At 40.3% G+C, this 22,954-nt stretch overlaps 1 protein-coding gene across 1 annotated transcript in view; it reads right to left on the reverse strand.

Moving 5' to 3' along the window:
• Nucleotides 1-1,116: 1,116 nt before the first annotated feature.
• Nucleotides 1,117-22,954, reverse strand: part of CALN1 (calneuron 1) — a 596,934-nt gene continuing 575,096 nt past the window's right edge. The window contains exon 6 of the mRNA XM_063953758.1: nt 1,117-4,523. Coding sequence (XP_063809828.1) covers nt 4,396-4,523 — 128 coding nt within the window. The 3' untranslated portion in view covers nt 1,117-4,395. The remainder of the gene's footprint in view (nt 4,524-22,954) is intronic.

The following is a 22,954-nucleotide window of genomic DNA, read 5'->3' on the forward strand; positions in this document are numbered from 1 at the left end:
TGCAATAATGACCATCAGCCACTAATCTGGCCATTTTGATCATACGAAATCACACAGGGGATAATAGGATACCGCCAAATGATGGCAATTATGATGCGGACATTGTTGAAATATCGACATTGACTATATCGGTATTTGCAATATGTTGACATGTTCATAATGACTGGAGGGTTAGGCTGTAGCAGCAGAGGATTAGGGTTAGGATACAGGAGGAGCATATTGGGGATATGCACTAGGGGGAAGGTTAGGATTAGGCAGCAGGAAGGGTTAGGGTTAGGTGTTAGGGGGAGGGTTAGGGATACTTACCACCAGAACTGCTGCAGGATAGCCCTGAAGTCATACTGACATCATCACAGGACTCAGAAGACACCGCAAGAGCTGCCATACTCGCTGCACCGGTTAAGTCACGCTAGACCCCCAGGGACCTTTTGCCAACAGTCTAATCATGTCAACCTTTTATAAGTGTCGATGTGATGAATGTTGACGTGGCCAATGTTGACATTCTCAAGTTAACAAAATATGCCTCACCCCCAAATTTTCTTTATATACAGCACAGTTCAAATTTTTATGGGAAAATATGGCAATGTTAAAAACTATTTAATGAATGGTGCCATTCTGTCCATGTCCAGCATTTGACTGTTTCCAAAGCATTATTTACAGTGGCCTTATAAATGCTAATTCCTAAAAATATCAATATTTGGAATCAAAAATAGCAAAATGAGAGCATGGGATGAAAACTTGGTTTACACCGACTATGTTGAGAGTTGATTGAAAAATGTTCTAAGCTACTAACTTCACAGCTTCTCATTTGTTTCTTTCTTAGCTTTTTTACATAATGGGATTTAGACCTGTACACTACACAATTACAAGCAGTGCTTGATAAAGGGCAGAGCTATGCCCAAAACATTGCTGGTGCCTTTGGCTATGCTTTAAGCCTAATAAACACATTGGTATATTTCTGCAAACATTGGAGTGCCTTGCATCTTTATACCATATACTATTGACTTTTATGGCACCTTAATTCAATGTATTTGTTGAGCAGAGGGACCACCTACTCATCTCTTAGATAGACAGAAAATGCAAATACATATACAACCTTTGTTGCATCTGCACAGGGTCCCAGAATTCTAGGGGCCCCTGAGCCGTGGTGGGTTGTGGTCACACAATCAGAGCAGCAAGGCAGCATTCTTTTCCTAGACTCCCAGCCTGCAGCCATACAGTGAATGGCTGTCCGCTGCCAAAATCCTGACAGCCGACAATGCCGCCAGCTGGAATCCTAACCTCCAGGGCTATGCCCACTTGTGGGTGATCCTGATACCCATAGAGTGGGAATAGATCCTGTGGCGAAAGCAGCAAACGACCGAGCCCACAGTGTGGTGAGTGTGGTGAGCGCAGTGAGCCCGCAAGGAGACTCTTAGCGCTCGCCCCTCTGCCGGCATTCTGGTGGGCGGGATGCCGCTGTCGGGATATGGACATCGGTAATTCACACCGAACCCGTCAATATAAACGACTAGACTCAAAATTATATATATTCACCTGGAGAGTAAAGGCAAACATTAGGTCATACAGACAAAGGCATACAATGGGGATCAAGAAACTCTTAAAGTTTACAATATTCAAATCTAAGTCCCCTCTAAATGCTAGCACAGTAGTAAAGCTTTTAAATTAAAAAAGTAGCTAAACAACATCTAGAAAGTCGCAGATTACCACACAAACACAGTGACTCAATTGCTTTAAAGTATTTTTTTTTTCTTTCAAAATTGATATGTCTTGCCAGTCCTTCGCCTCCCACGGCTGCTTTCTGAACAAATGTCCATTAGCAGTTAGCACCCTGCTCATGTTCTACAAAATCACATACAATTAGTTGATTGTTGTTGTGTGTTTTTTTGCCTTAGACAAAGAAAAAAATCTATATAGTCTACAATGCTTTTGTGCATAAAGTATTCAAATATATCTTTATTACATTCATACTATGCAGAGTAGAAGTGAAAATGAAAATCACAATAGATTAACTGCCAAATGTAAAGGGTAGGAATCAGCAGTAACCAGCAGCTTCTGGCATTGAATTCTTACTTTGTGAGCACAGTTGTAACCACTCAGTATATTTCTTTATGTTCTACCAAAGAATACTGGCACTTTATTTTTCATTCAAAAGAACAATTCTGATGTTTGCAGACTATGAATAGCCAGTTACCTTGTGGGAATTGAAACTAGCAGTACAACATTTACGTTTAATAAACATATTTGTTTCCCCAGTAAACCAAATATAGTTTATTTTTAAAACGTGTATTTAGTTTATACTTGAAAAGGGAAAGCATACCTGAAAAACACAATCTGCTTATTGCAGACATTAATTCTGCAACAACCTTTAAAAAAAGCGCAATAGAGATTAATTGCGAAGTACAAAATGACTTATGCGCATCCAAAACTAGCATTGGTCCCAGTGTGCACTTTCATTTGCACAATTCTCTGCTTAAGGGCATAGGATTGAGGGGAAACATAGCTGCTTTTGCAAAGAAGCAGACTGTTGTACAGTCTGAGGGTGCGGTTGGTCATGGGGAGGTTAATCTTTGCAAAACACGGAGTATGCGCACTGGTAATCCTCAATTTGCAGAGCAGTGCAAAAATGAGATATTCTTAGGTAGAGCACGATTATGACAGTTAGGTGGGTATTTATCAAAGCTTAGAGAGAGACAAAGTAGAGCGATATAAAGCACTAACCAATCAGCTTCTATTATTTTACAGGCTGTTTGAAAAAAATGACAATTATTAGCTGATTGGTTGGTTCTTTATTGCTCTCTAATGGAGAGGTCACATTTTTAGAAATGTGTTGTGCAGAGGCTCAGACATTCATTTACACTCCACAAAAGCAGTATTCTTCAGCTCAGATTTGATAATCTTTAGGTACTGTATCATCCTTTACTTTAATGGGACAAATTTGGTGTTTCCATGTTGCACTTCAGATTTTAGGTGCATTCTGAGTAATGTAATTAAAAGTTTCACACGTGTGATTTGCTTATACCATAAATGAATTTAAAGCAAGCAGTACTTTAAGAGATAAACTGAAAAGTCCACGTAATGAAAGAGATGGTACTAGAGCAGTATGAGGATGGACCATTGATTTGATGGTTTCAATTTGGCACAATGATTCTCTCCAGATTTTTCTACCTTTTGGCACACCTACTGTAGGTAAGTATACACCCGCATGTGCGCTGGGTGACCCATCCACTGGTGCAAATGCACAACGCACTACGTACATGATTGAGGTCCACATAAAAACCTCTCAATAGCTCATTGTAAATGTTTTCTTATATTTACAGAACAATCATTTAGAATGCACGTCTAAAGTTTGAAAAATTGACAATACTTTCATCTTCCAGCTTCCAATATAAAACATGCCAGATTTGAATAGGCAATTGTACAAAGATAAAATTCAAGAATGGTTGATTTTGGTATGGAATTACAGAAAAATATTGGTATGGCTTTGGCTCTCCTAAATTCATTATATGGACAAATATTAGTTACTGCAGTATGAGGATTGTTTTTCATGAGCATCTAATGCATGACTGTCCAGAGGTCAATGCATTAGATGGATAATATTGTCAATAAGATCAAGACAATGTCTCCAAAATGGATTTATTCCAAATCTTTTGTGCCATTGTTATTATTGCTTTAATCATTATAGAAAGAAATGTATTTAATTACATAAAACAATGTTATTTTCAAAAATTAACTTACTGAATCACCAGAATGTTCCACTAACCCAGACTATTCATCATTGTCCAGTGTCTGCCAAGAGATTTAACTCAGAAGTTCAAACACCACATTTCATCAGAGTAGCTTATATACATAGTAAAATACTTATGTTAAGGTATGGACAGAAATAGAACATGGAATCCTTTTATGAGCGATTTGCACACAATGCTTCCTTGGTTGCCACTGGCCATTTTAAAACAGCTTAGTGCAAAATCTAAATTGATGTATTCCTGAAAAATAGTTGTTGCAGCTAGGATGGAAAATTCCGCCAGGTGCGGATTGACAATAATGCTTACACAGTTAAACACCATTCACATTTTATCTGTCAGTGTTCATAGGCATCTGTGCACAGATTCAGCACGGTGATCTTATCACTTAACTTTGAAGTAATAATTCAGAACTCCTGCGGGTTTATTGCATTAGGAAACAAAAACTGTTAAAGCATTAAGACAGCCCTTTTTGTGTCCCTGCCGAGAAGGTTCAATTGTTCCGCACATCACTTCAGAACTGCTGGCTTTGTACGGGTTGCAGAACAATTCTTCTCGCAGCAGTTTCCATTAAATATTCATTAATAAAAATGTTCACCTAGGCATGCGCATGCATGGTTAATTGTGTGTTCACAGTGCTATAGTGACAGACCTACTCCATGCCACTCCGAAGAATCTGATTGGCTGCAATCAACATGACACTTATAATAAAGGCCATGGCAAATGCACATATAAGGCTCTTCCGTACACAGGTTTGCCTGTTCTGCTTCTGGGAATGTACTGCAAAAACAAACAAACAAACAAACAGTAGAGTTGGTATAAGCAATATAAATATAATACAGTACATAACAATGCATTGTTCAATCCATTTACATAGAGACTTAATAATGCAATTGTATATGATAGTAAAAGTATCGTTCAGACATTTCAAAAATCTACTAAAGTTTAAATGCTAATCTATTTATTAAATGTTGGATATATTTTTTAAAAGCTAAGGGGCTGATTGCAAGTTGTTGAAAGATGGGGCTGTGTGTGTGCTTGGAAAAGAAAACAGATCTCTGCCGGCATTTAGAGTTGGCAGCCACACTGCCCCTATCTCTGCCGGCATTTAGAGTTGGCAGCCACACTGCCATGGTATCCGGATGATAGGTCAACAGTCAAAGGATTGGCAGGCAATAGGTCGACACCAAATGGTTGACATGCATGTGGTCAACAGGTTCAAATGGTCGACATGACAATGGTCGACACATCATATGGTCAACATGCATTTTTTTGGGAATTTTTTAGAATTTTTTCATACATTATCATCCATGTGGACTACAATTGGGAACGGTAACCTGCCCGAAATTTGCGAGCCATGCGAGGGGACGCAGTACACTATAGGGGTTCCATGTGCTTAAAATTTGACACAATTTTTTTTTTAAACTCACTTCGGCCTTTTCATGTGTTGACCATTTCCATGTCAACCTTTTCATTGTGTCGACAATATTCACATGTCCACTTTGTGCATGTCGAACATTTGGGATTGACCCTTTTACTGTTGACCTTTTGAACCACACCCTGCAGAGCCATGTGAAAGAAGCTGTTATAACTATACTATCAGCACACAATTGCACCAGCCATATACTTGGATTTGGAGCCATAATGAAAGTTGGTAGCTTTAAAAAGATATATATATATATATATATATATATTTATTTATTTATATATTAGCATATATTATTGTCAAAACCTATGGTGTAATAGGTGTTAGCAGTGTGCAGTGGAGGTTAGTCCAGTTAGCCGGACTGGCCCACAGGGGTACAGAGGAATCCCCCGGTGGGTTCCACTGCCTGTGGGCCCACCCTCTCCTCTAGGGATCAAGGTCCAGACTATGCACTTAACTTATACATTTACACTGCTCAGTACTATGTTGTATTTTATACAGTACATTCCTGCCATTAATCTGGTACATTATCATGTATGCACTATGCAGTATATTTACAACATATATTTACCAAGGGCCCCAGACAATTCACTCTCTAATGGTTAGCTAAGCCTCTGTGATGGCTGGACACCCCACCTACCACTACATTTCCCCAGTGTGCCCGCCATGCCCCAGTCCAACACTGGGTCAATTAACATAGCAGAATACTTAAGCAGGCTTATTGGTTTATTAACTGGCAGATAACAATATGCAGGGTAACCTTGGGTTACTGCCGGTAGGCACATATAAATAGTACAAGCAGATCCAGCCTGGAGCTTATGGGGTGAGTATTAGGGTAAAAGGTGGTGTGCATTTTAGGGTAGGATATCATACTTCCTTACTCATCCAGAATGGCTGTCAGGCTCCCAAAAACTTGGTGGCACTCCTTGCTTCCAGAAAGAGTGGTTAAGTCTCCCGGCTGGGTGCTGTAAGCATGCAACCTCCCCCCACCCCCACATTACCCAGCAAACCCCTACACCGCTTTTCCACAGTGGGTGGTACAGGGGTGTCAGATGACTTGATACGCATGGAATCGCATCATCATAGCCCTGCCCCCTGCCTCTCAATGGCGGTAACTACGATCACATGGCCACGCCCCTATGAGGCATCATTCGACTCTGCCACGCTCTCTGACGCTGTGCGATGCCCCTCCCTGTGCCGACCTGGCTGCCCCCTCCCACATGGGGCAGCCAGAATACCGCCAAGTATGTAGCATATACAGTCATTGGTCAGAGATAGACAGACATGGGGGACAGAGATGAGAGATACAGTACATAGATAGACAGAGGGGGACAGAGTTGATTAGGTAGGAGAAGATAGAGGCAAGCAAACATCTGCCATGCCAGGTACAATAGCTAGAGACTCGGTCAATGACAGGTCCAAAATACTAGTAAGTGTATAACCGCATGGATAGTGGGCCACATTAAATGAAGTGTCATGTGCATGTAGATGTATACAAAAGCCATATTGTCATAACTGAAAAAAAACAAAAAACTTTTTTTTGTTTGTCAGACCTCTTCACCTTTCATGCTAAAACATTAGCTGGTTATGTGTAAAATATTTGGTTCATGCTAAAATTACAGTAAAGGAAAAATTAATAGTTATATTTATTAATCAGTTATTTATTAAATAGCATATTTTCTGTGATTTTGCTGTTTTTGTTCAAATGGCAACCTTATTACAGGTAAAACATGATTATTTTTATTTTTTATAAAAATGGTGTTTTAGAAATTGGCATCAAAATCACCAATAATTTTTAATAAATGCTATGGGGGATATGTTGCTTCTGTCATTTATCTAACAGTCTTTGAAATGACAGAAGCTGAATGGTTACTTTGGGCACCTACCCAACTTCATCTATCTCCAAGGCTTGATACATCTCCCCTTATATGATAAACACCTAAATATACAGGTCAAGCAAAAAACATTAGATGCATCTGGTTGAGGCATGAATATTCTAAAACAAACCACACTTGACACTGAAATAATGTCACGTCTGCTATAACATCAAATGTATTCATGTACTACAGATTATAAAGAAAACCATATGCATAATATATTTATTATAGCTAGTTCAATTTACCAGATTCTTTCTTGAATAGACTTGTTTCATCATAAAACCACATTCTCCCTGCTTACCACTACATTTTGCAAATCATACAGTATGTGGTTTACCACATTTACTGCTACAGATCGTCTCAGTATGTTGTAAAGCAAAGATAATCCCACAGGATAAAACTGAGCTAAAGACAGATTAATTAAAATCAAGGCAGATAACTAATGAAAGCCAGAATCAGGATAATACGTTAACAGATAAAGCAAAAAATAGAGAAATAATCTGTCACAGACTAAAAAAATAAATAAAATAAGAGTATGGTCTGTTACAGTACTTATTAAAACCAACTGAAAGAAAACTTTTAGACAATTTTATCAAATTGATTAAAGAAAAAGAAAACTATCAACACATAATAATAAAAAAAAAATGGCATAAAAATCTTACTGTGAATTATTACGTCAGATAGCTTTGGAAATTTTTAGTGTGTTCTATGGACATTTTATAAAAATAACAGAATGGGGGATAATCAGTTGTTTCAAAAATCAATTGGGTGTCCGTTTTCTCCTGTCTATTAGATAGGAAAAAACAGACGCCCAACTGACATTTCAAACAATTGAATACCCGCTATGAGTTGTTTTCTGTGGTGGCTGCTGTTGTTATAAAACTTCTGCTGGCAGTATCCAGGAATCAGCAGTGCTTATGTGTGTATAACAGCCACCTCTTCAGCAGCCAGAGCTCTCAGCTTCTGCTTCCTGTATATCCTGCCGCCGACTCATGCGAAACTAGCCAATGGGAGTCTGGGAGTGGGTTATAGAGGGAGGAGAAGATGAGAAATTTATTCTGGCCGATGAAGCGGTATCTGTGATACACACAGCTGTACTGCTGATCCCCAGGGACTGCCAGCACACGTTTTCTAACATACGCTATATGTGGTCTGAGCTGCAGCCCACGGACAGCAGCAACCACTGGTTGTTTTCCAATCTATTAGATATTTGATGCTGACAATACCTAACTGATTATATAGACATGACAAATCTTTATGACATTGTTCAGGCTTAAAGTTTCACTGAACTCCGCAAATTAAATTTTAGCTTCATGTAAGTAAAAAACATTGGGATTGATTCAACTATGGACACCGTTCACACAGCGGCTGCATCTTTGGACACATCTACTGTGCAGAAATATGCTAATACCGTAGGAGGTATCTTCTGTAAATAGACTCCTCCTGTTGTGTTCCTTGATCTGCTGCTGTGTACCAAGCCGCAGCATTGGATCATCTGCGATAAGTAACCCTCAGCTTACTCAGGATGTCCGATGCAATCATGCAGCAGAGGACAAGAAGTCTGCATCATAAACGCAGATCATGGCCGCAGCATGCCTACAATATAGGGACAACGTACCCCCATCTTGCAACCATCATCTCATGCACTGATCTGCACATGAAGAGAATAGTAACCTGTACGCAAACCACTTCACTGCACCTCTGTTTAAAAGTAAAGAATTACATCTCCACTTAACTAGACACTATTGCAGGTTCTCTCACATCTTTAGGACAGTCATCTTATGGTCCCTTATGCTGGGTACACACCTACAGATTTATCTGCAGATCAATTGATCTGCAGATATTTCTAAAGCCGGATCGGGCAGTGTGCTGTGCATATATACTGCCCGAATGGTCGGGGACTGACGTCATGAGCTGGGCGGGCACTTACACACACCCGTCCAGTTCAGCGGTCGGCTGACTGCCCGTACACACACAACGACGTGCAACTATAGCTAACGATATATTCGGCGTTGGATGTGCAGCAGGGCCGACGCGATATGTCTTTGAACGACGGAGTTCACAGACATATCGCTTGTACACAGTGGCCGACAGACCTGCAACATATCTGCTGTTCAAGAGAACGGCCAAAATACTGGCCAGTGTGTATGCATATTTACACAGATCACAAAGCCAACTTGGAAGACATCTGATTGTAATGATCAGCAGAAGACCACTGATTAGTAGCTGATGTGAATGGTAACCAAGGTCAAGAATATTGATAGGCAGGATAAGTGGGTTGAGAGATTATGCAGAGAATTGTTATGCCTTATTGATATATTAAGGCTAATATGAACCTAAAGAACTTTAATTGGGACTAGAAAAATATATTTGAAAAAAATTGGTCAATAAAAAATTAGGCAAAAAAGTTAATATTTATCAATTACGTATATTGAAGATCATATAAGAAAATGGTAAATGTACGCCTCTTGCAGAATTTATAAGGACAAAAGCATGTATTTGTGCATGAGGAGTTTCCAAAGTCTGTGGACTGGATTCAGAGGTAGACACTAATGCAGCTGCACCAGTCAGTCTGAACAAGGCCGCCAAAATCAGAACAACGGCGTAACAGGTGACTTGCCCGCCAATTGCCTTTACTTTGCCCGTTACTTCATAGGAAAGCCCACTGAAATTGCCTCTCTGGGGATGCTTGTGCAGACTGAAAGCATAGGCTGGTTGCATCTGATTAAACAACTGTGTTGACCTCTGTAGCAGGCCTGTATAATCTAATGGGAAGATCTGGGTGTATCAAGTTCTTTGAGGGCTAAGCACACGAATGTTATACATAGACACAGGGCCGGCAACAGAAATCTTGGGGCCCGGTACAGTGATATATCTGGGGCCACCTCAGATTTCATATATATATATATATATATATATATATATATATACTGTATATATATATATATATATATATATATATTGTATAAGTGTTAATAGATAAATATATATATTTATTTATCTTTACACATATATAAATATATCTCTCCTTCCTCCCACACACCCAACACCCTGTCTCTCCCCAATGACTCCATGCTGCATTCCCAGCTCCCTCACCCCATCCCAATTTCCTGTATCCCCTCACCAACCCACTCTTACCCTGGGGAGAGACTCACCTGCGCTGCACTCCCCATTATCCAGACCTGTACACCTCTAAGGTAGGTACCATGCGGTCCACACCCCACCAGAAGAGGCCAGCACAGGGCTAGGGAATCCTGGCCAGCGGAGCTGTTGCCATGTCCCATGACTGCCTGAGAACCTTCTGTCACTCTAAGGCTGCGCCTCCACCGTCTATAGCTCACTGCCTTATTTGGACAAGATGGCTCACATTCCTGACGGGCACTAAGTGTTATATCTTTGGGCCCCCTCTGATCTTTGGGGACCGGTACAGTTGTCCCCTTTGACCTCACCCCTGTCGTCGGCCCTGCATAGACATGCAAATACACAAATAAAAATTGTAATCTTTTATCGGTACGGGCATTTTCCAGATTAGGAAAACATGCAAATCTACTGACAAGCAAAACCCTGCCTCAAATCTTCCCAAACTTCCTCCTTTCAAATTCTACAGACTCCTTCCAGATACTGGATTAAGGGATTGATTAGTGAAAGTCCCTGAAAATTGGCACATACTTATTTCAGTGTCATCTGCTGACACAGCTATGTCTATATTCTCTGTACTTGTCCAATATTGTCTTGAATTGTAAGTCACTGTTTTCTTGTTTTGCTTATTTATGTACTCTGTAATTGGGCACTGCAGATCCCATATCTATATACTAATAGCAGAAGGACGACTTTTATGAGTGACATATTTCTATGATGCCGTTGTCTGAGCAGGGCACATTTACTTTACTTTACATTTACCAAACTAAAGGTCTTGGTTCGTATATCTGCAAAAAAATATTGGTGTTGTTGGTTGCTTTGTTTCGGAGTTATGTGGCAAAACGTCTCCCTGTCGTTTATACTGCATCACCACTGTGCTCTGGAAAATATGACAGTTGGTGAACTCTCCTTGTGCACCTGAGAGGGTGACCTGGAACATGTGACCTGCTGGGTGGCTGGAAACAGTGACAGTTATTTGCAGCTACCAACTAAACAGGGAGTATTCGAAACTTGACTCCTAAGGAGGTAAAAAGGGGTAAACTGTTCCGCCCAACAATCCTTTACCCAGTTGAAACCGAGCACATCAGCTAGTGTTCATGATTTATTTAAGACATACTGTAAATAATGCTAAACCAAGAAGTTTATAGTATAAAAATTAAACAGTTAAAATTAATTAAAAGGGAGGTCCTAAAGTGGTAGGCAGAACTTTACAGAATTTATTTTTATATTTAGAAATAGAAGTAGTCAGAGTTTGATGTTTGGAAGTCACAAAACAATTGATGCTCTGTACTGAACTGATTGCTGTTATAGATCCTTAGTTATATGTCACAGTTGATTTAGCACTAGGATGTTGTGACTATAGCCTCCCATATGTCTATTCATCTTTGCGTTCACATAATAAAAAATACCTGGCAAAGCATAGCAGCAGAAAGAGTTAAAAGGCATATAAAATCTATTTAATATTTTTTTCCCAATAGTGCTATTATTTGGACATGTACTGAAAATGCTACTTTGTCCTGAATGGCTAACAACATTTCTTATTTAGTCAACTTAAGATATTTTTACAAATATAACGTTTTAAGTTAGGTGATGGCAGATGGCCACCTTTAAGTTGTACACTACAGAAACCAAAAAAGTTAATGTATTTAGTTTAAACAATAATGTATGCAGAGCTTTTCTTCCCAAATAGCAACTACTTATTACTAGTACCAGTTATTTATATAGCGCACATATATTCCGCAGCCCTTTACAGAGAATATTTGGTCATTCACATCAGTCCCTATCCTAGCATAGCTTACAATCTATATTCCTTACAACATGTACACACACACACATTCACGCTAGGGTTAATTTAATTGGGAGCCAATTAACTTAGCAGTATATTTTTGGATTGTGGGAGGAAACCGGAGTACCCGGAGGCCGGAGGAAACATGCAAGCATGGGGAGAATATACAAACTCCCCACAGTTAGGGTCATGGTGGAAATCAAACCCATGACCTCAGTATTGTGAGGCAGTAATGCTAACCACTACGCCATCCGTACTGCCCACTTGATCATGCTGGATAGTCAGTTGTATCTACAGGCAAATATCAATAAGTGTTTGTCAGGTTTATTGCAAACCTTATGCAGTTAAAATATGATTTAATGAGAGCTTAAACTAATGATGAAGAGAACACCCCAAAACCATGCATCTATCAATGACGTGAGCACCGTACATGAATCGCACGTGTTTGTCTACTAAATTCTAGAATAGGTTTGTAACCACATCCTATACTTATTGTACAACTTGTTAAATTTCTTACAACTTAAAAAAATCCTGACCAAAATATTAAAAGACAATAGATAAAAAATAGGGGGTAATTCAGATCTGATCCTTGATATGCTAAATTCAGCACATCTACGAATAGTTTCTCAGACATGTGGGGGGACGCCCAGCAAAGGGCTAGTCTGCCCCGCATGTCAGGCCCTACGCCCCCCTCCCTCCCCCCCCCCGGAACAAGGGTGCAAAAGCATCGCACAGCGGCCCCCTTCCACCCCATGACCGCCTCTAGCTGTCAATCAGGCGGGGGGCGATCATCGACCTGAGATGCTGTTAGCATCTCCCCGGGCACTCCACATAGGGCTGCAGACTGCCACCGCTGCCGCTGTAGCGATCCAGTCTGAATTAGCCCCATAGTGTGCTGGATAATGAAGACAAAAGATTTTACCAAGCGAAATTGGTAATATTATTTTTTTTATAAAAAAAATAAGTATATTTATATTACTTGTATAGGGAATGTTAATATAGTTAATAATAATAATAATAATAATAATAATAATATAGCACTATTTGCAAATACAACACAAAATATACAAAAAAGAAGAAGAAAAGAGTTGTTGAACAGTTACATAAATGTAACAGACAGCACATAGTAAATAAGAATTCATATCATGGACTTATGTAATAGCCTACGAGTTGCAGGCAAGGGCGCCACTGCTACCATACTGAGATGTGATAACAGGACAGAACCATTTACACTATGCCTCCGTATGTCCCAATTATGTGTAATCAATGTGAATGCAACACGAGAATCCAATGCTACTGGTTCGTTTACAAAGGAATTGCTGCTAACTTTCTTTGAAGGTCATGTTGATCATCTAAAAAATAGTTTTCTTGCTGTCATCTGATTATGAAGGATATTTTTTAAACCAACTATCCACTACCAATGTGACTTATACGTTCCATCCATCCAAATCAAATAGTGTCGTTCTACTTACACTGAGTCCTCCATCACAGCACTATCTGGCCTCTTATTTAAAGCCTTTATTAGATCTTTAAAAAGAAAATTTAAAATCACTTTAACCACAGACCTTCAGAACAATGAAATAATCCATCAAGTCAGCAGAACCCTGTAAAAATACAGCCCTTTGTAATAGTCTGTTATAACAAACATTCACCGAAAAGTAGAACATGTTAGAATGTAGATAGCCTCTTTTTAGCATTCATTTTGTTTTAAATGTAATGAACAATCTTAAAATAAAACAAGTACTTACTGAAATGTTTTATTGCTTGTAGTATACAGTTAATTAATAACGAGTTTCCTATGTCTGTTTATATTGTAAAGTACAGTATATACTGTACAGTATAATGGTAACTTAATGGAACATAATTTCAGAACCCATGCAGGATGTACAGGGGCTGGCTGTCAACTTTCAGCCTGGGGGGCAGACTCAAGCAAATGAACTAGCTTTTCACAGGGAATGCAATGCAAAAATGGCCCTGGAACATTTAAATTGCACTGGCCCAGGGGGCAGATGACACCCTGCCCCCCTGTCCAGCCAGCCCCTGAGGATGTAAGAGATGTACTAAACACTGCTATGTCATCTATTGTTCCAGTTATTTGAGAACAAACTATAGTTTGTAAACATGTGACATATTTTTCAACTTTTGCAGCCCATGGGTGATAGTTTTTATATAGCTAAAGAACCACAAGGCTTAGAATGGCATACCTCACAACTTGTGTAGCGATGGATACGGGAACTGTTGTGCCTGAGGCAGGGCCTCGAGAAGATGGGCGGGGCCTTAGGGAAGACGGCGCAGCCTCATCACATGACCCCGTTTCCATCACTTTGGGGGCGTGCCCAGTGCTCCCTGAGCAGCTGGGCAGCCCCCTACTCAACTCCCCACACTGTTTAGATGCCATGTGCTCTATTCAGTGATTACCGGCTGCTTTGCAATTGCATTTGGATATTAAGCCAAATGCAATTGTACCAGACCTCACTTCTACACCTACAAAACATTTTCCATTGTACAGTATAGTTTGTATCAACCGCAATCATTATACAGTATGTATTCTTATGAAGGGGCAGAAGAGTGCATTGTCAGTTCCCCCTAGGAAATTTGAGTAATGGCCTTGTCCCCCTGTAATGCTCAAAAAAGAGCAGACTGGAAGCCTCTACTGAGCATTTGTTGGACAAGTGAATGTTCAGAGAAGGCCACCACAGTGGTCTTTTAAGAGCAGAGTGTGTGCCTCAAGCCGGTGAGGAGACTAGCAAGGGCCTTGGAGGCATTATGACCCACAGAGGGTCCCCTCTACATCCACTAAAGTGTACTCTTAAACGGAGTAAAAACTTGTCCAATCCTCGTCAGATTAGACTCCAGATCAGACTGTTTACACAATCCTACTGCGGACCTGCTCGCAGATTCTACATCCAATCTTCGCTACACACTTGTCCAATTTTACAGCAGACCACCAATCTACATCTGTTGAGACAGTCTGCTGAAAAACACATCCAGCTGTGGAGGAAGGGGGAGTTATTAATGAGGAGTTTACTTAATTCTAATGGTGAATGGGGGGATGGATAATCAATAACATCATTGGGGATAGGGACAGGATTTTAATGTTCCACCCCCCAAAAAAAATGCATGGGGTCACCCCCAAACGCCTGACCAGCCCCATACTCTTTGAGCTGGCCCTGGTCCAAAAAATACGGGCAACAAAATGCTTAGGGGGTCTCTAGTATTTAACGAACCAGGACCGGGCCCTTGGTGTCAGCCCTGGTTCTAAAAATATGGGGAACAAAACAAGTAGGGGTCCCCTATATTTTCAGAACCGGGCTCCTCTAGCAGGGGGTAATGACACAACCAGGGGACACACTTGACGGTGTCCCATGGCTAAAACATTCTTTCCCCCCCTAGTCAGGCCAGGCGAAGGATTTATGGGGAAAGTGGGGACCCCCAATAAAGGCTATCCCCGGCACCCCTGGGCGGTGGGTGCCAAGTTGATAATCCTTATGAAATAATAATAAAATTTTAATATTTCTTTTACATGAGGACTACAGGTCCCAGCAAGTCTCCCCAAATTCAGTTACTTAGAGTACCAACAGATATTTATTTTATAGACCCCCTGTAAAAGAAATATTAAAATAAAGACAGGACACCAAATGTTTTAAAAGTTTATTAGCCAGCACCTTCACCTGGATGGGTGGCAGTCGCCTATAAGCTCTTTTACATGGCATCCAGTCCTTCAGAACTTCCCCGGCATCTTCACCTGGAGAACAGCAGCCAATAAGTTCTTTTGCATGACCACCGCCCATCCAGGACTTTCTCAGCGTATTCTATTTTCAGGAGCACTTCCTCGTTCCTCCTCCTTTGGACTTACACTCACTGCCTTGCGCTGACTAATATTATCTGGCACATGTGGGCAGGGAGATACTGCAGCTCTTTAGAATTTTTAAAACAGTGCTATCGCATCATATTTGAAATTGGAAGCCGCACCAGCTGTTATTATGGTCATTAGGTCGACAAGACTTAGGTCGACAGTCATTAGGTTGACCACTATTGGTCGACATGCACTAGGTTGACCTGGTCATTAGATAAAAATGGTCATTAGGTCGACATGAACAAGGCCGACATGGAAAAGGTCGACATGAATTTTTTCATTTTTTTTTCTTTTTTTAACTTTTTCATACTTTACGACATGGTGAGCAAAGCGAGGGGACACATTGCACTAATTGGGGTTCCCCGTCACTTTACGAAGAAAACAACACCAAAAAAAAGTAAAAAAACCTCATGTCGACCTTTTTCCATTTCAACCTTGTTCATGTCGACCTAATGACCATGTCGACCTAGTCACCTTGTCGACCTAATGCATGTCGACCAGTAGTGGTTGACCTAATTACTGTCGACCTAAATCTTGTCGACCTAATGAACCATACCCTTATGTTTGGCGTCTGCTGCCAAATTCTGCAATAAGGTAATGACCACCAGTCCCACCACCATGTCTACGCCAGCTCCCACCATCGCCACCATGCCATCCGCCAAAACAGATGGATCACGCACCACCGCCATGCCAGCTCTGGTCTCAGTACTGATGCTTCTCCTCAGTAGGAGTTATATTGAATGTTTTAGTATTGGACCTACTGTAAGCTCAAACCAGATATTTCATATATATTATTATTTCTTACATAAAACAGAAATCATCGTTTTCTTTACTAATATTCTTTTGAAAGGTATGCCTTTGCTGATAAAAATGTAACACTGGATTGCTTTATAAATGTATGTTCAATAACCGCAATAGCACACTCCTGACTACAGTCATCCCTTCCCTTTAGTTATAAGCTTCATGAGCAGGATCCTCCTCCTTCCTGTTCTCATTACCTACTTCTCTTACACACCAGCTTCTGTTTAACTCTACAACTCCTCCTCTGGCGCTCTGCCCACAGACTCCACTACTTCATTGTTTTTGTGTCTTTAGACCAGTTATCTGCACCCGCACTAATAGGTATAGATTCCAGCTTACGCTGAATATTTCCATTGTGCCCACTGCATTAGTGGCTGTATTGAGAGTTGCAGGGCTTAGTGGGGCAGATGTATTAACCTGGAGAAGGCATAAGGAAGTGATAAACCAGTGATATGTGCAAGGTGATAAAGGCAGCAGACAATCAGCTCCAATATGTAAATTAACAGTTAGGATCTGATTGGCTGGTGCCTATATCACCTTATACATATAACTGGTTTATCACTTCCTTATGCCTTCTCCAAGTTAATATATTTGCCCTATTGTAACTTGTCTCCTGTACTGTTTTACATTTTACTGTCTTACTGTTAACACCACCACTGTTAGCAGCACCCAATAAATAAGGTGTAATCAAAATAAAAGTACAGATACTACAAGTATGCCCAAGACAGTCCCAAATACAATTAAGATCACATATAAAATATTTATGAAGAAAAAATTAGCACAGCCAGTGCATAAAAAAGAAGGGTGGTTAGATAGTAATCAAAGAAGGGGTAAATAAGAAAGGGGGCAGGTAAAGCAGTGGGGTCCCCAATGTACCTTATAAGCCACAAATGCGCCGTGTAAGCCACAAATAAGGGTTTCAATTTCTTACAATGATTTTATTAAAAACATTTTTCTGCATAGGAGTTTAGGTGGAAACAACTTATTAGATTCATGGGCAAATATCCATGCTACATGATAGCGGTAAAAGCAGAAGAAAAGCAAAATAGTCCTGTTAGTTTAGAAATAGTTTATACTGTAGTGGTCAATTGTGAGCAATTTTATTTCCTATTTATTATTTATTAAAAAGGTATATCATTTTATTGATTTTTACAAGAAATATGAAAAATGCAACCTAAACTTACAGCATATAGTTCTCTATAAATTTCTTTGTTGTTCCCCAGGAATGCGGTTAAGAGGCAGGCTGTCGGGATCACGGCAGTCAGAATACCGACGCTGGAATACCAACACCCGTCAGAATGTCGATGCCGAAATCCCGACAGGGACACAGGACACTGACACTGGCATCCTAAGTATAGCAGGCAAGTTGATCGCAGCAGCAAATTTGTTAGCAGTTGGGCAAAACCATGTGCACTGCAGGGGGGGGCAGATATAACATGTGCAGACAGAGTTAGATTTGGGTGGGGTGTATTCAAACTGAAATCTAAATTGCAGTGTAAAAATAAAGCAGCCAGTATTTACCCCGCACAGAAACAAAATAACCCACCCAAATCTAACTCTCTCTGCAAATGTTATATCTGCCCCCCTGCAGTGCACATGGATTTGCCCAATTGCTAACAAACTTGCTGCTGCGATCAACTCAGAATTACCCCCATTATCCTGAGGCTCATAAGTGTTTTGACAGTACAAAACTTTTCATTAAATACATAGCCCGCAGCAAAATAACACATATATTTCAAGGCAAATGCACTAGTACTTTTTCACAGAACCAGTTGCTGAAACTACGGTGTAGCAGAGATGGGGCATAAATTCAACAAGATTGCATCAGTTGCGACCACACCGGCAAGTATCTTATCTGATCTAGTCGCACAGGATGCAACCAGTCAGATAAACAGCATGTGAGGTTGCTCTCAGAGGGACTGGAAGGTCCAGCTGCCTCCCTGCACCCACCCCCAGTGTTTGCCATGCTACCAATAACTGCTGATCAGTCACCCAGCAGCTGCATACAATAGCAGGCGTTGGGAAACTGTAAATTCCCCCCCCCCCCCAAGTACCCCCTGTGTATCTGGTGGCTGTCCCAGCTGTTAAACTAATAGTCACGATGGTCGCGATGTTCCCGATGTTCCAATGTTTGAAGAAAAATTATAATAATAATAATTATTATATATATATATATATATATATATATATATACTGTATTTTTTTTATAAAATCGTTTTGGATAAGTTTAAATATATGTTTTTCACCTAATTCACTAAAAAAAACACAAAAAAACAACAACAACAACTGGTTAATAACATATTGCTGAGAAATATTTGTCCAGTCCCTTTATAATGCAAGGAAAAAAGTGTCCTGACTTGAGTACTTTGGGTCCTCACTAGGTCTACCCACAAGTGCACAACTGAACTTAGGTAAAGAGTTTGGCATTGCCACGCCAGTACTCTGATTCTCTTATTGTAAACATAGTCCTGAATCATTCTGGAACACTGTTTCGCAAAATGGTAACAATTGTTCATCTAAGAGTTAATCTATTGGGCTATTTGCCACGCAGACTTGTATGAATCAGCTACCAATCTATTTCTTATCATTCTGTCCCCACTGTTTGTGGTTTTCCTGTGTCAGCCTTGTCACAGCTTCATGTTGATAAGGCCCAGGCCCCTTGGAGTTTATACCTAATAATGAGTATTTGATGCCAAACTTGCATGCAATACTTGTTCAATTATGTCTTTGCCTTAGAGCAGATATGACACCCTAACTTACGTATGCCGAGTATTTTTTTCTGCCTGTCCTCACCATACCTGCAGACATAGCCATGCTCATTGTGGCTATATCATGTCACAATTGCGCCTTGTTAGGCACGACCATGTGCATATGGGGCGCACATGCATCTTAGACACTCACACGCCACATTTGCATGATTGTGAGCTGCATAGTGTCTTGGAACACTATCATTATTTATATTCTACTTAATATTTCACATGGGCTCTAATATTTTAATTTTAAATTGCTTTTTTGTTTTTCTTATATATTTTTTGCAACCAGACACATAAATAATGAAAGATGTTTGCCATTTTTTCTAATGTTTAATATATCTTTCATTACAATTGCCAGAGTGACACAAACTTTTTTTTTTTAGATTTGTATATTTTACAATAGGAACACAGGAACAAACCTTTAGGTTGCATAACTAATTATTATTAAATGTATTAGAGGCTATAAACGGACTTTATTGGTGCTACAGTGCTTTTTAATATCCTAACTCTACTAATGAATACTTGGGGATTAACTGGAAGAGAACTAGTAACTCTAAAGGGGGGTACTCACGGAGCGATAATCTAAGCAATCTGACTAGATTGTTTAGATTTTAAGCATGATCACTCCGTGTGTACCCCCCACAGTGATAGCGATGCGCAGCCCAGCGCATCACTATCGCTGGTGCTAGATTGGCCTGCCATGCAGGTCAATCTAGCAGGTCACTCATTTCACCCGCTGGGTGAAATGAGCGGCCCCACCGTCTCCCCCCGCACGCTCAGCACACATCGCGCTGTGCTGAGCGGTGGGAGAGATGTATGCTGAGCGGTTCGCTCAGCACACATCTCTCCCACATCTGCCCGTGAATACGGGCCTTAAGTATCGGGTCTAGTTGTAGAGTTTCCCAATGTTTGTTTAGGATAGATTACATTTGTTTCTATTTTGTATTGTTCTGTTCATTATATTGCCATCTCTTTATTTGTAAGTCAAAAGTTCCTTTGATCAACATTCCATGCTCTCTTACTTATAGTAGTACATTTTTCAGTATATTTTCTTTCTAAAAACCTAAAACAATATTAAATATTTCTGGTTGTTCTTCAAATTTCTCACTGTCAATGCAATTTTTTTTAATTTGAGTAATTTGAAAGAAAATAATGTCTTTCTTCAAAGAATCTAAGAGACAACTGATAAATATTGCTATAATTGGAATTCATTGGAAGTTATTGTTAAGGCTATATCTCATACAGTATATTCTACAATATTATGTGGAATACAGGTATGCAGTCACTCTGTGTCCACCAACTGTATACCATTTGAAATAGTTTTTCCACTAAAATGTATGAAATATTTTCAATATGGATTGTAGACAGGAAATAGAATATGGGTACCCTAGGAATAAAAGTCCCTAAATTATTGCTTATTATGAGGCACCACAAGGGTACTGCAGCAACAAAGGGGTGGTAGTCATGTGACCGCCGGTCGGCTGACCGACAGTCACATGACCTCCTCCGTGAGCCCGACGGCTCACTATCCCGATGGTCGGCATGCTGACCAACAGGGACTATTTCCACTCGTGGGTGTCCACGACACCCATAGAGTGGGAATAGAACGCGTGGCGACCGCAGGTCGCCACCGAGCCCGCAGCGTGGTGAGCGCAGCGAGCCCGCAAGGGGCTTGCTGCACTCGCCCCTCCCCGCCGGGATCCCGGCGTCGGTATGCTGCCGGGATCCCGGCGTCGGTAAGGTGACCGGCGGTCAGCAGACCGCCGGTCACCCGTACTACACCCGCAACAAAGTACATACAAACAAGAGCAAAACAAGGACTTATTGTATAGTACAAGACAATGTACTACAACTACATGGTATATAAACATTTCTGCATCAGGGCACATGACACTTAGTAAATAATCAAGGTGGCAGAGTCGAGGGTTATGTGTCATGGTAGGGAATATGGAGTAGAAGATAGTCTTAGTAACAGAAGGAAAAACACACAAGCGTCCAAAATCTTGGAGGCAGGAATGTAAGGAAGTAATCAGCAGGAGAGGCGGCAAGTATTTGTGGAGCGAGGAGGGCAGGTGGAAGTGTAGAGGAGGTAAGGTCAGATATGTAAATATAAATCAAGAAAAAGAGTTGAAAGCGCTGTCCACAATAAAAGAGTTTTTTATTTGATTAAAAAATTTTATAAAATCACTATTCACAAATAACCTTTAACGATGCTGAATTATAGGTTTAGACATTAAGACATGTTACAGACCATAGCTGTTTTCAGTGGTACCTCTTAGTGAAACAGTTTTAAACACAGTGAGTAACTTGCATTAGATTGACACACTCTGTATCCAATTATACAATTATATTAGATGTCATATGCTAATCCCCTCAGTGTTCATTCCTTTTAAATGGTTCACTCCTTTAGGCAGCCTCCTACAAACGTTGTTAGAAGGGTTAATTACTGACAGTCCCAGACTTATCCGGAGAGATATATTCACCACAATTTTAAATAAAATTATAAATATCCTCCCGCTGGGACAATGGTTCCCCCAAATCACGAATTGAGAGCACGCAAATGTCAATTTAGGAGATAAAGTAGCTACTTTTACTTAATACAGTCCCTTAATGACGGCTAATGATGCTGATTAGATTGCCGTTCTGACGGGCGTCCCCGTCTGATGTTAGGTTACTTATAGACAGTAAAACTCCTATTTGTTAAGTATGCTCCACAGTTCATTCATAGATGGAGGCCGTATGCACGGCTGATCTCACCCCTGTTCTCAGCGGCTATTGCTCCCGCCGGGCGTCTGTAGGTGTCCTGGGCAGCATCCGGCTCCTTTTCCTTCACCCAGACTCTCGCGGACCGCCTTTCCCAATGCAGTACCACAGATGGCTTGCAGCAATGTGGTCTGTCTGGCTGGTTCGCTCCGGCGGTATCTGTCAGCGGCTGCGCGCTGCCTGCAGCTCCCAAGATATTAACAGGTGTCTTGCCGACAGAGGGGAGATCAAAAACTGTTTCCACATTAAGGTCCACACACACATGGGACACTCTTGACGCGTTTCTCAGCCGTATGTCTCTGGCTGTTTCCTCAGAAGAATGTGCTCCCTTTCCTATTCACTGCTTTTATCCTCAGTGAGATCTCAATCATTGTCTTAATAGGATCCTTCTGTTCATTAACTCTTTCTCTTTCAGGATCCATTCCTATACCTGTAGTTGCTAACAGCAACCTTGTAATTATTGATCCTAGAAACCTACACAGTATTATACATTCTTAATAACAAACTATATAGGAACTGTTTTATCACACAGCCGACACACACTATAAGACATCACAAATAAATTATATATAATAAAAATAAATAAAAATAAAACATTACACTTATAATAGATGTTTACTGCCGCCATCCACTAATAATCCTTATTGTCATGAACAGGCTATATGCATTACGCATCAATTTCTACAGTATAAAATATAAAATTAAGAATAAAAGATAAGAATAAAAGACAGACTATGAGACAAATTTAACCAAAAATTATATATATAAATATATATATATATGTTGTTATGGATATTTGTACATACCCCTA

This window comes from Pseudophryne corroboree, chromosome 2, assembly GCF_028390025.1.
Source record: "Pseudophryne corroboree isolate aPseCor3 chromosome 2, aPseCor3.hap2, whole genome shotgun sequence".
In the NCBI taxonomy this organism is placed as follows: Eukaryota; Metazoa; Chordata; class Amphibia; order Anura; family Myobatrachidae; genus Pseudophryne; species Pseudophryne corroboree.